At 41.7% G+C, this 17,091-nt stretch overlaps 1 protein-coding gene across 4 annotated transcripts; it reads right to left on the bottom strand.

Moving 5' to 3' along the window:
• Positions 1-2,270: 2,270 nt before the first annotated feature.
• On the bottom strand, positions 2,271-17,085 carry wdr25 (WD repeat domain 25). 4 transcript variants are annotated; one of them, XM_076108179.1, is made up of 7 exons: positions 16,957-17,085; positions 15,658-16,388; positions 11,716-11,863; positions 5,883-6,013; positions 4,654-4,824; positions 4,181-4,321; positions 2,271-2,962 (listed from the first exon to the last, which is right to left on the bottom strand). In XM_076108179.1, exons 2-7 carry the CDS (start codon positions 16,357-16,359, stop codon positions 2,741-2,743), a joined length of 1,515 nt encoding a protein of 504 aa, XP_075964294.1. In that variant the 5' UTR covers positions 16,360-16,388; positions 16,957-17,085; the 3' UTR covers positions 2,271-2,740. The 4 variants fall into 4 exon arrangements, with proteins under 4 accessions (XP_075964294.1, XP_075964293.1, XP_075964295.1 ...); XM_076108178.1 differs by having other exon boundaries at positions 15,658-17,076; XM_076108180.1 differs by lacking the exon at positions 4,181-4,321 and having other exon boundaries at positions 15,658-17,076.
• Between the last annotated feature and the right edge of the window lie 6 nt (positions 17,086-17,091).

The raw sequence follows: 17,091 nt of genomic DNA, 5'->3' as shown, positions 1-17,091 counted from the left end.
GTGAACAAAAACAAAAGACATGTACACGGTAGAAATTGTTAAATAGAACTGTAGGATTTTTTTTGCTGGACTTTTTCTTATTTTTGTATCAAAATGAAGGCTGCACAGTAATTGCCCTCATACCAGGACACTTGTGAAATTGCCTTAATCCTGTTCAGTGGACAGAATGGTCTCCATTACAACAACTGTGTACATACTGTATTATCTGATGTATTGTTACTGTATGTATACCCGACTGTTACAGCGTATGTTCTTCCCGTTAGACGTAACACACACAAGGCCAGTTGCTTGGAAAAGGATTAAGTCCGTTCTTAGACTGGGGATATTTTTCAGTGGAGATCTCCATTGAAATTAGTTTTTAGTGAAAGATGAAGGAAGCTTAATCCCCGTCTGATAATCTGGCCCACGCAGCCAAATTTATACCCCGACACAAACTCTTAAACACTGTTGCACGAGTTTTTAGGAGAGATTAATTAGAACATTCTGCAATGAATTCACAAAAAGTGTACTGAGACGGGACTAAGAAACGACTGATTAAAGACAAAAATGTACATTCTGTTTTGTTTTTAAACCAGCATGCTGAATTAGACTAGTTTTGAGAGAACACTGTGAAGATAAACAAAGTGTGTGTATATTCGTACATAGAAAGTGGCAAAGACATGCTGTCCCGTTGGAGAATTTCAACGATGATTCCCATTCCTGCAGATTTGGGAACTGGCTTAAGGCTGTTTATTAAAGATTTAAAAACTGCATCCCTTCTTTTTGACCTGGCATGTTATGAAGGTGAAAGTGCACCACAAAAAGTCTTCAATTATAGTCGTATTTTATACAATGTATAGGTATCTACATAAAGGATTGAAAAGGTTAGGAATTAAATGTAACGACTGTACAGCGGGATTGAGAGGATATGTGGTTATTTTTGTTGTGGACATAATGTATAAAATGAGGTATAGAAACTACTTCCGCAGTTGTTATTACACTATGACTATTTTTTATCCAGTTTTAGTTGTTATATTTATTGAATGTTTTGACCCTGAATGAAGAGGCTGAAGTGGTTCTGTCCTGTTCTACCTCCAGCCCTGTTCCAGGAACAACAGGCCAGCCGTCTAAATGTCTAAACGTTTGTCTGTCTAATGCATGGTTATATATTTTTGATGTATGTTGATTTACTTAATAAAGATGAATGTTGGGAAATACATCATTGGCTTCCAGGGAAATTATTTTTGCACTAATTATTTCTGAAGATTCCAATTGACTCCCTCAACTGATTGTAGAAACTCCTCTGTGTACCGATTATAGATTTGTTATTTAGCTTTGAGATGCCACAATTAAGCTTTATGTTATCCTGTCAAAAGTGACAGGGAGAGGATTTTTCCGAAATTGCCAGACTTACAGATGTTTAGGCCGAACATAGGATAAGCTTTTTTGATCGCCTGATCGGAAATTCAGGATCCATTTTGGAGGTTGTCAATTCCGAGAAAAACCTTCATGAATATGGCATGAATCTTCGCTAAAGATGTTTCCCCACTGTCTTAAACACCCAATGTGACAGTTAATAGATTAATCAGACATCTATTAGCTATGATGGTTAACGTGAAGATTAACGTGGTTAAGTTAAAAGTTTGGTTACTTACCTGTTAAATATCAAAGAGGCAGCACCGTCTTGAAAGATGTCTGTCCTGAAAAGGCCCTCCAATCAATGTTCACCATGGTTTTCAGCCTATGCTGGTCCTTTACTTTATTCTTTGGTGTTTTGAAGCCTTATTATTTTATTAGCCTCTTTAATTTGTTTTAACGTTAATGATCTTCCACATTGGAAGTGCTAGCCAGTCAAAAAACACATAAGAATCACTACAAACAGCATTAAAAACATTCAAATTAGCATTTGGCTTCACAAATTACTTAGTGGTCCTTTAAGACAACACTGTTGAACTATTACTGACTACAGTATAAACAACCGCAGGGGCTGGAAAAAGTACTGAGCCATTAGAATTTCCCTGTGCCAAGTGTATTTTAAGGACTGTTTTGCTAGAGTAAAGATCATAAGCATCTGTCTGCACTTCACTGCTCTGTTGTTGACTGGCAGGATTTTGGAAGAATCTGGCAATGTTTTGACAGATGCGTATTTTCTGTAGTGTTGTGGTCGTCTCTCTCTGTCATTTTCTAAGCTGTCAGTGTGAAAATAAAATGTCATTATCAGAGCAGTGAGAACAAAAAGGCACAGAGTGAAGTGATGTGTATGCAGAATGCTGAATGAAAAACACTACTGATTAGAAAAGAGATTTTTTATTTTTGTTTTGACAAACACTTCAAGAGCATGATGTTGAAGTCCCATGCTGTTTTTAGAGTGAAAGTTGATCATAAAACTCATTAAAGTTATTTGTGTGTGTGTGTGTGTGTGTGTGTGTGTGTGTGTGTGTGTGTGTGTGTGTGCGCACCTAGACTGCTACCGCCTACCACTTCACAATAGTTCACTCTTTGAACTGTAATCATACTTCTGTTTATCTCACGCAGTGTATCTTTCCCTGTCAGGATGTTAAAACCATTAGACAAATCAGAAGAACATGCTTACAAAAACATTTACACCATAGAGAGGTTTGTTTTGCCCAGTTCTTATCATCTTATGCACAGAGATTATGGGAGATTAAGTCTTTCAGATGGATGTGCACACAAGGTTCTACTTCCATATAATCTTCTCTTGGTCTTTTTCAGTCCATATTTACGTGTTCATTCACAGTCCTCAGTGCCAGACCTTGATCTCACCGGCCCAGTCGCAGGTGGCCGCAGTCGCGGGCAGGATGGGATGCTGAGAAACGCACAGGCAGGGCTGGCTGTGGGCGTGGAGAGTGTGCAGAATACGAGCATTGTGGTAATCGTAGAAGTGAGCGGAGCCGGTGGAGCTCCCTGAGGCCAGGATAGTTCCATCCAGAGAAAACTCACACTGCACCGCGTATCCCTCAACCTAGAACGAGAGTATACTGTGTCAATATATGTGTCCATTACAATGCATTAGTCTGCTTAACAACTGGATTGTGATCCAGACTCGGGCAGCCTAAATGTTGAAATAGCATGCATGTTTTTAACATCTCTGGTTGTGGTTATTTAATCTTTAAAACTGTTTCTCAATTGACTTTCCAGGAAGTATACTATATCACAAATCAATAAAAAAACAACATAAAGTGAAATTGAAATAATCTATAATAGTATGCCACACTGTTGAGCATCTTTGTATAGAAACAAATGCAATCTCCTTTACTGTGTTTAATGATCACCAGTAGTATAATAATACAGGTGGCTGCAGATGAAACTAGCATTATGACATAAAATGACAATGACCATGCGACCTATAATACTATATCAGTCTATATTATATATTTAACACTCACATGCCCCCGTGTGGTGTGTAGTGTACATATGTAAAACAGAGAATGTAACTCTAGATAAGATAACCACTTAGTTTGTCTAACTCACAATGCTGAGGCCTCGTATTTTGTCCCTTTTCTCTTACCCTAGAAATGAATTAGGATGAATTTCTTCAGGATCAGTATCGACAGGATAAATGTTTAGAGCAACAGATAACTTTGAATCTTCATCTGGCGTATTTACAATCACATTAAAGGAGACACACTGGCTGCTAACAGTTATACTAGAAGTATTTGCTTTAAAGTAGTAAGAAAACATGAAAAAGGTTCAGAAATTAAATGTCTTTGTGTTTCTGGAATGTTGAATTTTCTGTTTTGTTGATTTGAAATGTTGTGTTTTGCACCTCAGGGCCACCAGAGAAAAAACAGGACCTAGAATGTGAGACACCACTTTGTTTCCTCTCCATTGTTCTTGAATCAACAAACCACACACCACTGTAGCAGCTCATCGTGCTTTCAGTTATATTTGCCAGCAATAATCTGCACTGTTTGCCTTCCTCAGTGGAAATATTGTTCTGTACTTAGTGCGTTTGCTTTTGGGGAGGGTGTTGCAGAGGAAACAGGTTATGGATCTACGGTACATGTCAGCTCTATGTTTTGTACGTTGCATCTGTGCGTGTATAAGCTTGTTCTACTGCCTTTCTACAGTTTTGTGGGATGTTGCTGAAGTTGTTTGTGTGAGTGTACATTCTGTATTGATCAGGCCTGCGCCAACAGCCCCCCCCCCCCCCCATCCTGAGGCCACAGTCGTTACTGACCTTGTGTCCCTCGTATCGCCGCCTCTTGTTCATTCTATAGGGCTGCTGGGAGGAGAACACTGCCATGTAGTCCCCATTAGTCTGGGCAACAAAAGACTCCTCCAGTGGGTGGAGAGCCAGGCTGGGGCACGTGTATCGCTCCTGGAGGCCAAATTGAGTGGGGGGGGGGGGGGGGGGGAATCAGCCGCATGTCAACTAGATCATTATTTGGAAAAAGCGTTATGTTCAGATTCTGTTCATTGAAGCTTTATCATATCATGCAATTCGTCTACTATGGTGATTTCTGAGGCGACAGTCTGTGTTGTATTAAATGGCATTGTACGCTGTTCCTGTTATTTTGTCCATCCTACATATTAAATAATATGAACAATTTACAAGACCCCGGGGACTTCTTGTACTGTTCAATAAATCCTTAATTCAACTCTAGAAATACAGATTTGTTTTCCCTCATTCACAGACACACATTTCTCTACCTGGTAGATCTGGTTGGAGACCTTGGCTGTGGTCTGGTAGTCCCAGGCGATGAGGGTGCGGTCGGCAGAGTCTCTGCTCACGCAGTCAGAGCTCGTTATGAAGTCCACACCACCTCTCAGAAACAGGATGTCCAGGGTCTGCTGGATCCCTGCCTTGTACACTTTCACCACCTGGAAACACACAAATTAGCACCAAGCCCTTTAAAATTCTTATTGAAGACGAGGAGGAATCCTCTTCAATCTATGGTACAGTGGGAAGCATTACTGTGTGAAGAATCTCAAGTAGTTATTTATACCACATCTTGAAGTTACCACTGTCGTGCCACATGCGTACATTGAACACAGCCCCTCTCTCTATTTGGAGACACCTGTACCGGTCTTACTGCTGTGTGATGGCAGCAGCTATTTTTCTTTATTGGATTAGGTTTAATTTCAGAGCTGCAGAGCGAACAGCTTGTAGCTACACTCAACATCGGACAATTTAACCTCTGACCACTACCTGTCACTTTCCTGCTGCTTTGTAACGTGAACCAAACGTTAAACTCTTGATCTTATCAATGAGTTTTAACATAACATTGTAGACCTTTTGGAAAGACTTCAGACTGATGATTTAATGTTGCTCCTGTGAGCCGTTTTATCTGGTGGGATCATTTCACCCCAAAAGCAAGAAGAACACAGCCCAAGACTAAGACTGACAGGATGCCAGGGCGCTACAGCTTCAGCAAACCGATTTGCTGAGGACTGGTCGGCACTCACTCTGTAACTCACATTGACACCTACTGGCAGAAGCAATCCCTGCTGTATTACATCTAAAAACCCTGCAGGGAAACTATTCAGTTAGCTGTGAGAGCACTCAGTTTCTAAGGAGGTGAATAGGATTATCATATAAAACAGTCCATTAAGCTTAATAGCAAGACTAGGTTGCAGCTTCACAGGAACAACTTATGAGTCCCAAATGAAATTCAAATCTGCTTTGAACAATTAGTGCGATAACTCACGGTGTTGCTTCTATGCATACAGCATTATTATCCTTTTAGTGAGATAAAGCATGGGTGCACAGTCAAATGAAGACTGCGTTGTTTGTACTAGTGTGGTGTAACTGGTGTGCCGGAGGGAGCTGTAGATGAGGAGCATGTGTTTAAAGTCTACCCGCCTTCGATTTATACGGTCTGTGAACCAGAGTCAATAAAAATGATAAATCTACTGTGGGGGGAGGTAATAAGGTTGACCTTGCAGCTGCGAGAGTCCCAGGCCTTGACCGTTGAACTGTGGCCACCGCACAGGAATACCTCTGGGCTGCTGGGATGCGGGACCACGCGCATGACTTTGAACTGGTTGTCCAATTTCACTACCTGCTGCCCTACAGACAAGAAGAAATGAGACGGAGAGAGAAAAGAAGCTCAATCACCTCGTCAGCAGCGAACTCTTGGATTACACACTAGGATCTGTAAATATATTAGAATGTGTGCTAAAAGCTAAGATTCCTATGATAAGTACATCTTGCACTCATATATTAAGTTACTTTTAATTGATGATATAGGATACACAACATTTTACAGCAGGATCCTCTGAAGCAGGGTGGTACTTAAATCAACAACACATTGCCCTTATATTGTAGAAAATAAAGACCCCAAATGTCTTCAAAGACCAAATATTTATCTTTTATCCTGTAGATATGAAGTCATCTTTTCCAGAGGTCGATTGCAATTAAAGATATTTCTTTCATAGTCTTCTGAAACAAAACAACGTTGATATTTTGACATTTGCAGTAAGAACATGGAGCCTTTCATGTGGTGTAAACAGCACTGCTTTCCACACGATGCATCTTGTAAAGAAACAGTGATGCTTTTCGGTTCAACATCCTGATGGTGTGTATATGAGAGAGCATGCAGTGCTTGCACCTGAGCGCGTTGCCTACTCAGCTCCGAGGTACTCGTTTCCAGCTCACCTCTGACCTCTGGCTGGTTTCTGTCTTCTCTGGGCCCCGACATCTCCCTGAGTTGCCGGGGCGGCCAAAGCAAAAAAGCAAAGCAAAGCTTATTGTTGTTTAATCTCTGCCCAAGGAGCATCCCTCCTCCTGCTGCTGCTGCACACATCTGTCTGAACGAACCAATATATCAATATATGTTTGTAAGTGTTGTTCAGCTTTTTTGATGTGTTCAAAATACTGTGATTGTGAAGAAAGAGAAGTACATCCTGTGTGTGTGTGTGTGTGTTCTTCTACACATTCAAAAGGAATTAAATGCTTGGACTAATAAACGAATGAATTAAGACAACCTGTTGCAGTTTGAGCGACATCAAAAGCTCAATTACACATTTTGTCTTTCTCAGCTGTCAAGACTAAACTAAACACATTATAAATTTCAACTACATTTCCACTAATTCGAATTCTGCTGAGACTTGTGTTTGGTATATTGATTGAGTGCACTGTGTCCAATCCTCCGTGCCAGCAGCCATTAGACTCCTGTGTGTAATTACATTTTGCCGTCACCTTTGCTTATAAACAGTGATTCCTAAAGAATCTCAGTGGCAAAAGATACATCAAATCTTGCTGTAAGTGGTTGCCATAGATTGTATTCCCAACTCAGTGTACTTTCTAAAATGTTGTGAAAGAATGACGTTAAACTAAATAAATGGATGAGACGTTTTCTCTGATCGCTCCAGGTCAGAAGCTTGTTTATAGGCTACATCCATCAGTTTTTGATCTTCACATAGACCATGGATAGTTTCTTATGATACAATGAAATTATTTTTTATCATTGGATGCCCCCAGAGCAGTTCAACAACTAAACTGTAGTATGTCTTCTAACTCCTTCTGGTGATGGCGGACCGACCAAAAATCTAAAAGATGGCACAGCTGGTGTGTGCGGGGTTGCAGCACGTTGGCATGAGCGTGTCTGGGATATTCCCAGACAGCAGAACATCATACGAATCTAAAAAGCTACTTCATTAAATATTGCTCAAGACAAAAAAATTATACAAAGACACGTAGAGATGAGAAACCATAACAATAAAACTCTGTTTTGGCTTGAGGTGGTTTGATCTAAAGATCTATTTGAAAATGTCTTAAAAACAAAAGAAAAACACTGACGGGGCTTAGATACAATTAAGCCCGTCATTGTGCGCCGGAAAATTATTTTCCAGGGAAAACAATGAAGAGGGCTACATAAAGAACCAAGCCAGACCATGAGCCAGTAGCTCCCGTCAAAGGCTATGCAAAGTAGAACACCTCGGGGTTCAACAGCTCCTCATTAATTCATAGAACAAACAACATAAACCCATCCAAAGGAGTCCAAGCCCACAACAAAATGCACTTCATTACACACACGTTTCCAGTATGTTCCTACCAAGTCTTTTTAGAAGGGGCACGAGTCACAGCTAATAAACCGCAGTAAAAACGGACCTTCTTTCTCTTAATGGCGATCCAGCATGCTCCCAAATTCAATCGCATTGATCCGAAGCTTTAACAGGCAATTTCGTCAAACCCACACTTCCTGCCTAATAGGCTTACCCATAGCGATACGGAGATCTGTCATCGCAATTTGAAACTCAAGTTTGGCAAGACAATGAGTTATCAACACTCAAAATAAATAGGGCCTCGTCCTGTTTAGTTAAGCAAGATTAATTAGCTTGCTTGAGAGGGTAGATAAGGGAAGTCTGCAGAGATATGTCCCTCCACTCACGATGGTTGACTTTGTAGTCCTAAAAGAACTGTGATCATGCTGAGGAGCTGACACACACACACACACACACACACACACACACACACACACACACTGGATGACTACAGTGAGCTGACACTATTGGGGCGATTGGGACGAGCTGCTTAGAGCAGAGGGAAGCGGGGATGAAATGGATATTCTGCCTCATTATCGAATCCATCAGAGCAGGGTGCTGTCCCTGCAACACAGGCAAAGGTTAGAAACACTTTACTTGGTTTTGACAAGTCATGTCCAAGTAATAGTCCTAAAATAGGCTTACGGGTTATTTTCGTAACTAGTCTGAAACACTGACAAACACCGACTAACCTGCAGCTACATATAGGAGGTGGTTATGCATCGTGATAGGAAATGTACCTTGACCATTAAGGCTTGAATCAGTTTCAATGATCAAGTGTTCAATAAGCACTCTCACATTGATAACGCGGCATAACAGAGTGCAACGTCTGTATACTTGGATTTGAATAAGACGTTATTTCTGGCGGGGACAGTTGAAACAGATCCCGCCTGATGTTGGACGTTTTTAAATCATATCATCAGTATATATATGAAGTATACCAACGTCTTTAAGATTATTAACTGTGCACTAAATTGAGTTATAAATGTGTCAGTCACTATAGAATAAAAATGAAGTAAAACCTGTGTCAACCTAGCAGGTTTCACTGTCACATGGATTGCATGGTTGGCTTGGATATAGACTGGTATGTTATGTTATTAAACATGGTATTTTCAGTGGGATGAAACGGGTTTTTTTTGCCCTTGCACTTCTGCCACATGTAGCTTGTAACTCTTTCTAAAATAATGCAGACAATAATTTACAGCTAAACTATTGTTGAAGCCTTTAGCTACATTCACCGAAATACAATCCTGCAAAAACCAACAGGAGGTGAAAGAGCAACACACAAGCCCTCTCTTGTACTGGCACTATCTCGGTGGATTATTGCTTTTTTGGAAAGACAAGGACGATCTCTTTTCTGCCAATGCCTGAAGGCATCTGGACAGAAGACTCAAGTTCTGCATACACCTACACAGACTGACACTTCCACCGTGACACGATGAAAGCCCTGGACAACACCTGCCACTTCACACTAATGCCCTCCAGATGAAATAAATGTATTCCACTCCCAAACTCCTGCTCTCTGTGTTTCTCTGTCTCTGAATTCATTCTGCCTCTTTTGATTTCTTTCTCTCTCATTCTTCCCCTCCTCCTTTTTGCATAATGCCCTTAAACCTGTTCTCCCTCTTTATAACCTCCTCTCCCTCTGCAGCCTGCCTGTGGACCCCTGAGAGTGGATATAAGACTCTACAAATTAAATTGGACACAGGGACCAACAGTAAAGATGGCCAAGGAAAATTCCGAATGCATAGGCTCCTTTATAATTCCATTTCTCTTTAAGCATACCAATTGGTGCAGCATGTGGTTAGAGTATGCTGCCGTAAAATACGGGGTCAGGTGTCCTATAAGACTCTCACTGATGATTAAAGTGCCTGCAGACATCTCGAAAATAGAGCGCAATTGAGCAGACCAGGCCCAGCTGCCTTCCTTATTGGAGTTGAGAGGCTTTGCATTACTGTGAAGAGGGTAAAGATCACATTCATCCTGATCACAGTGGGATGCGGTAAACACTCAGCTCCCTCAGTGTCCCATCGCTCTTGGTAAGATCGAGTGTTAACACAATGTTGGGAGCTTCATTCATTTTTCAAACATCACCGTCATAACGACGCCAGCCCCTTAGTGTGGCCCTGTTGTGAGTGCGTCATGTGCGTCATCCTCTGGAAAGATGGGATGAGAACCTCATAGTTATGTCTGTGTATCAATGATTATGGAGGCATATTACGCAGCTTGGCCTCTGCGTTCTTTTCACTGCGTGAATATGATTTTAAACTGTCAGTGCCGAGGTTGTGCACAAGGGCAGGAATTCCTAACTCCCATATTTATATGCAACAAAACACAATTGTCTTTATTTCGTGCTGCCATAGGAATGCTTAATGCAGACTCTTGTCCTTAGAACAATATGGTTTATTCAATTCTTATACAAATCTGTAAATAAATAAATAGATAACCTCATAACACACAGAAAGGTTGGTGCAGGATTGATGTGTACGGGCTCTCTGTCTGACATTACTTCAAAGCCGTTTTGTTTGACCCCACGAGGACATCCGACAGTGCTGAGCAAAGCAACACTGGCTACCAAAATAAAAGACCAAAATACTGGTTTATTTATGGCTGTTTATGGTTGTGGTTTGTGACGTTCCGGTGTAAGGTCATGGTGGCTGCTCCTGTGGTGATGTATCCATTATTGATCCCCTTCCTGGAGCTGCCTGTGTGTTTAATAGGGCTGGCCAAGCTATTATCCGTAGGCTTTATTGGCAGTATTGACAGACATGCTGAGAGGGGAAGTGCAAACGGCAGCAAGTCATCGAAGCAATGTGTTGACCCTAGAGATGCAGATGCCACGGGGGCTTCAAAACAATGTGTATCGTATGTTGGCTCATTCTTCTTCTACATATTATGAACACGGCAACATGCTAAATGTTGATGAAGGAGCAGCAAGGGTTTAGATCATTCTCTGTGACTCTTCAATCTGAGTTTTTCTATGAATTCTTACCAACATTTTTTTATTTCAGCTGTGTAGGAATTGATGAATGGCTTCAGGTGAAGGAAATGAGTGAGGTGCTGAACAAGCAGCGTCCCTATTGTAGATTGTTTGTACGATCGGTTCTTATCCTCTCTGCCAGGATGTTAAGCTTGGCCAGAAGGAAGCGCATTTCCAAAGCAAACCAAATTATGGATCAGCTGTAAATGTCACCTTGAATGGTTTATATGATCGCGCAAAAGGGCCGACAAACACAATGAGCCAATTTATTAAGTGGATTTAGTTATAAGTAGACAAAGGAAATGTAAAAAATGTTGTGACGTTCGCTCTAGAGATTTTAAAGTATGTCACTGAAATGTCTCACGACTAGAGAGAGAATTTAAACAATGAGTTTATAACAAGTTTTGGGCCCAAAGGCAATTCAGAATCACTCTACACATAAATGAGTAAACTAGCTTTAAATTTTGATTAAAAAAAAAGTAAAATATTTTGCAAGACGTTTTGTTTTCCCACAATGCCAGAAATATACTTGGAGAGAAACATTAAACCCAAATGCAGCTAAAACTGAAACCTAACAAAGTAAATGTAATACAGTTCGAATGAAACTTCATTCATTATTTAGAAACATAGAAAAGCTACACCACAGTCATTCTAGTTCAGTGTAGTTCAGCTGCGGATGACTTCACAGCAGCTCGTTCTGTGACATCGTGTTCGTCAGACCTACAGATAGAAGTGTTGCTTCTCACCCGTCTCTACGTCTGTGATCACAGCCATGTTGTCAAAGGAGCCAGAGAGAAGCTGCCGGCCGCAGGGGGTCCAACGGGCGTCACGCACAGCTCCCGAATGGCAGGTGTAAACCCTCAGGCATCGCCCGCTCTCCGCTCCATCCCACACCTGCCGGAGACGGGCACATCGCATCACAAACACACCTAGACTGCAGCATCAAAGTCCTCATTACCGACTGTGCACAAGCTCAAGCTTTTGTAGCTCTTCTGCATGACATAGACAGAATGTGTCCATTTGAATCGGCAGGAAAGCCTTAATGAGTTTAAAGTTATCAGTAATTTGTGCTCGGTCTTTGTAGATTCTATAGATGTGGTAACAGGCTTAAATGTTGACGCTGACCCCCTGCATCCTTAACACTGCAAACCAGACCAGATGAAATAACATGCAGTGTGACAGAGAGAGGGCCTCACAGGGCGCTGACTTCTCAGACGATGCATTCGATGTGTCCTCCAGCAGCAAAACATCGTCCCTGTGTGAACGAGGATCGGTGAACGTCTCTTGTTCGAAGCCGAGAAAGATTTAATCTAAGCCTTCCACAAAATAAATTATATTGTAACGCAACAAAATGTAATCACTCATCCAAGTGCCACTGGATAAATTGGCATAAGTTTATCAACCAGGCTTATTTGCTGGATTTAAAAGCCAAGACAACCTTTGTAATTAATTAATCAAAGTAATTACATTTGAGTGTGCCTGTAAATCAGTGTTAATTCAGAGCACTGGCTTTAATGGTTTTGTATTGTTTGAGGTTTCTCTGATTACACAGCGAGCAGAAGAGAAACCCACCCAGCTGCCTTCTGTCAGGTGCAACTGATTGCGCTCGTGTTGATTTTGGCAATGTCTTTCGTCATTGTTGTCATGTTTTTGCACTGAGTTTCAAAGGAATCTGGGCAAACAGGTTGGTCAACATCGTGACATGCTTTTCATCAGATTTACTGAAAGTAGGATTTTCTGTCAGACATGTAAAAAAAAAAAAAAAAAAGACAAAAGCTTCTCCTTAAAGCCGAGCCTAAAATCCAGCCGGGGGTCTGGTCTGGCGCCTACTGAGGTATCTGACAATAATGATGAAGTACTTTTTGCTTCCCCGGCCACAGAGAAGCTTTGAAGATCTGTGGGGCACTGCAGATCCCGCTCCGCCTCTCCCTGTGTTTCATTATTAAAGCGTAAATCTCCATACAGTATGAGAAAGTAAAGAAACATGTTGAGAAGCTCTGTAGGCTACCACAGTTCCCACAGGAGACAGACGGGGAAGGGGGGGGGGGGGGGGGGGGGGGCTGACATGCTGACACCCTGACGCCTTCAGGGGGAGAATAGAGAGACAGAGAATCACACTTTTAGTTGTAAGAAGCTAAATATTGAAATGAAGCATCTATTAGGAATAGTTTAAAACAGGGTGTATGCTACTTCTCTGCTGCTACACTGCCATCTCAAGGTAAACACAAAAAATAACAACAGGATCGCATCTAACGTCACAAGAGCTTCAAAATACTCAAATAAACAGACTTCTAACAAATGTGTCACGTTGTGTCACGTTGCTTAACTCTCACTCTACATAATATTTAACATACGAGTGGGGTTGTAATCTACTACTGTCAGTAATAACAATTTATGACATCTGAGGGGGAAAAAAAGATTATTATTTTGGGAAAGTTAGTTCATTTGCATATTGACAGAGGGGTCGTACCCCCCTGATATTAAAACCGCATAGGCTGCAATTAGGTGCTTTTGATTCATTAGTATTTAAAGAATTATTTTTAAAAAGCACCAATTTAAACAGAAGCAGAAAACAATTAAATAAAGTCATTAGGAACAAAAGTCATATGGAAAGATAGAATAAAGCACCGGTGAGACCCCAGTTGGTCGGATCAGGGGTAAAGCCGCGTCTCCAATGAATGACAGCGATACTGATCCGTACCATAACGGCACCATTCAATGCACACACAGCTGCAGTAATCCTGTACAACGCGAGACCTGGACACGAGTTGCTTGTTGATTTGCATCCCGTTTAATTTCACCGGCCACTTAACAGACACGCAGAGTGGATCCTCGCAGATGACTCATCGGGATAATCCGCTTCCTACATTGACTCTGGGTATTTCAAAGTAAATTGGGTATTTGTGTTATCAACCTAAAAACTGCGGCGCTACACCTGCCGTAGCCATGGTGACAACAGGCTGGAATAATGATAGTATGACTCTGCCCTCTGAGGACCCGACAGACAGGACGGAGGAAGAAGAGGCGGGAGCCTTAAGGGTGTTAGCGAAGGAACAGAAAGGAGTGTTGAGACTCCATAGAGTGTGTCCTCGCTCTGTCTTCAGCCAAAGAGAGTAGAACAAGGAGGGCTGAAAGACATAATCACTATAGCTGTGCAGTAAGTCAAGTAACAAACAACATGTGACAACGCCACATAAGAAGAGCGCAAGATTTCGCATATGTGCCTGTACTTATCGATAACAGGACACCCCAGGTGCATTATTGTACTCGTACTGTCGTCCTCACGGTGGCTCCCTTTACAGACTTACCTACTTAATGCTAATCCAATGCAGTTCTAGGTGAAACATATGCAGTTTTTTTGCATGCAGTATAAATGTGATACTTTCACATATTCTAAAGATGGTGTATTTGAATATTTCTGCATAATGGGGTTCCATAAACATTCATAAAATTGCATCGGAAAGCTGAGACTTTTGTGGATCCAATCGTATTCATGTGTGATGTAAATCCGTTAAGTGGCCATTTCATTGTATTGGGACCATTTTTGGAAACTTGATGTCACTAAAATGAAAGTGAGTAAATCAAGTGAGAGGGAAAGCCGAGATAAAAAAAAAAAAAAAAAAAGATCAGCTAAACTATTTACTTTAAGACATATATTATTGTGTTTAAATGACACTTCAAACATCTATATATGTCATCTTCTTAAGTAAATTCATTCCTGTATGTTTTTAACTTCATGAATCATGAGGATTATGATCGTGAGAATTTCTTTCCTTTCTTATCGCCTCATAATCCCGTCTGATTCCAGTTCAGGCATGCATTGCCAATAGTTAGGCTCACAAAACACGTGCACAGATAAGCAAGAGTATTTCACTTGCTCCTCTATGTATTGATGTCACAGAAAACGAAGAAGAGAAATCCTTGACTACAAACAACCGAGTCTTCTCCTCCCCTTCTCTCCTCCACCATCTGCTCCAAGCCGACCTTTCCAGATGCCAGAAGAGGTGGCTGCACACTTGTATGGTTATGCAAATGAAATCATGCATATTCAAAATCATTAAATATTCAGAAACCTCTTAGGATATCGGAGGGGTACGTGGTTTTTGCACTGGGGATACAAATATTTAGTCACCGGCAGAGGCACCTGCATGACTTGACCTTTACAGTAGGGAAACGAAGGATTGTTTTCCAGGGGTGAAATACAGAAAAAAGAGGGGGAATCAGAAAGAGAGCGATAGGAAGCCCCATGGGTCCTAACACACATTCAGCTGACAGTGACAGATATGATTCTAACGGAGGTGGTTTGTGGTACATTTATAAATCGAGGCAGCGGGGTTGATGTTATCTCACCGCTGGTGACTCTGTGCCAATTACACTGAATGTCGGGTAAGTGATTATCCCCTCAGACCTCCCCGGTGCACTTGGCACCTGCCTGAAACTACACTGATAGACGAATTTGGAAAAACAACAGTTCCAGATCACCAAGAATATAGAGCAGTCTTCAGAAAAGAAGGCCAAATTTGATCACATGGCAAATACATCACAATGATATTGAAATCTTTGAATTACATTTCAGTTTTGAATTGAGAAAGCATCACTCCCGAAGCAATACATCTCCTATTATTGATTTCTCAGGTTCCAAGGCTAAGTCTCAACGTGTCAGTGAGAGTTTTACTGTGGCTCGTTACCTTGAAAGTCTTGTCCATGGAGGCGGACAGCAGCAGATGACTGAGATGAGGCACAGGACACCATCGCACCGTGTTGACCGGACCCTGGTGGCCTGCCAGGCTAATCAGAAGCCTCCTCGGTATCCCCGAAGCGCCGGGCTTGTGGGCAAGATAGGGCTTCACTCTCGCCGACACATCTGAAAGAATTTGGCTTTCCCTGGTCACATTCCCTGGGACTTGCTCTGCTGGGTACTTTAGGTCCACTGTCCCTACTGAAGTGGCAAGTCTCTGTCTTTTAGGGACGTACGGTCTGACACCAGGCCGGACAGTGTGGTTTCTTTTTGCTGGGTTCAACCCATCGGCGGAACTTTGTGGCATGTTAGGAAGAGTCTGCGGTGGTGAGATGTGCCCCTGAGTCGCAGGTAAACACAGAGGAGCGGCAGCATCTCTTAAATGCTTTTCTTGTGCTGTCCCGTCACGGCAATATTTGCTTTCCCAGTCAAACCAGCTCTGTGGCTGTGAATGTGGGTGTAGTAAAGAGCTGCTTCTTTTTCCATGATAGTCCAACACTGACCTGTCAGGGTCAGGTGTAAAACTACACAGCCTGACTTCTTGGTTTTGCTCACAAGATCCAGTTTGGATAGAGGCTGATGTTACCTCCTCCGTTTGATCGAGACAATCATCCTCTGACTCTGAATCTTCGTATGCCACTAATGAAGACATGTTCACATGATGACACCCTGTTTGAGAATCTAGGGACAATAAAGGGACAACAGGTGAGGTATTCATTCATCCATTAAGAGGCCTAAGGGTGACATCTGGTGGTGGTTTGAATTTCTGCACCTCAAAGTATACTGACTCAGAACAGCAGAAGTTAAAATGTACAAATGTTTTGATGGGAATGTATTGTCATTATTGGGGTGCAATTTGTAGCAGCCAACCACCTCAGTGCAGCAGCCAAGCAGACATGTTATTTTAAAGGGAAAGACAGAAAGATCATTTTCGGGATATCCACAATTTTGATCTAACAGTTAGCTAACGTTACGACTTTTAGTATTAACGTTAGTTAACGTTAACCGAGTTAACGTGCCTGGGTACAATACGCTGTTAACGCTAAATCCCAAAGTTTGCGTCTAACGCAGAGGTCTAACATTAATGTGTCTTAAATGCCACCAATGTAGCAAAAGTAGCTAACATTGGTTGTTAGCCTTTCTGACTCCAAGGCTAATATAGCGTAAAGCTAACACGCAGTGCATCTGCCTTCAACTGTCGTGCCTGCAACATGGCTAAACAAAAAAATAACGGATTTCTGAGCATTACCGTGGTTAAAACAGTCAAAAATTAGGTCCAAAATCCCGCAAAATCATAAAGATTACGCAGCGTTTCGCAATAAAAGTAATGTTTCGAATCGTCCACTCATGTCTCAACATGCTTACTTGTAAAAGCTTTTATTTT

This window comes from Anarhichas minor, unplaced genomic scaffold (genome assembly GCF_050575085.1).
Source record: "Anarhichas minor isolate MPS153535 unplaced genomic scaffold, ASM5057508v1 ptg000040l, whole genome shotgun sequence".
NCBI lineage: Eukaryota > Metazoa > Chordata > Actinopteri > Perciformes > Anarhichadidae > Anarhichas > Anarhichas minor.
This window is presented reverse-complemented; position numbering and strand designations above follow the sequence as displayed.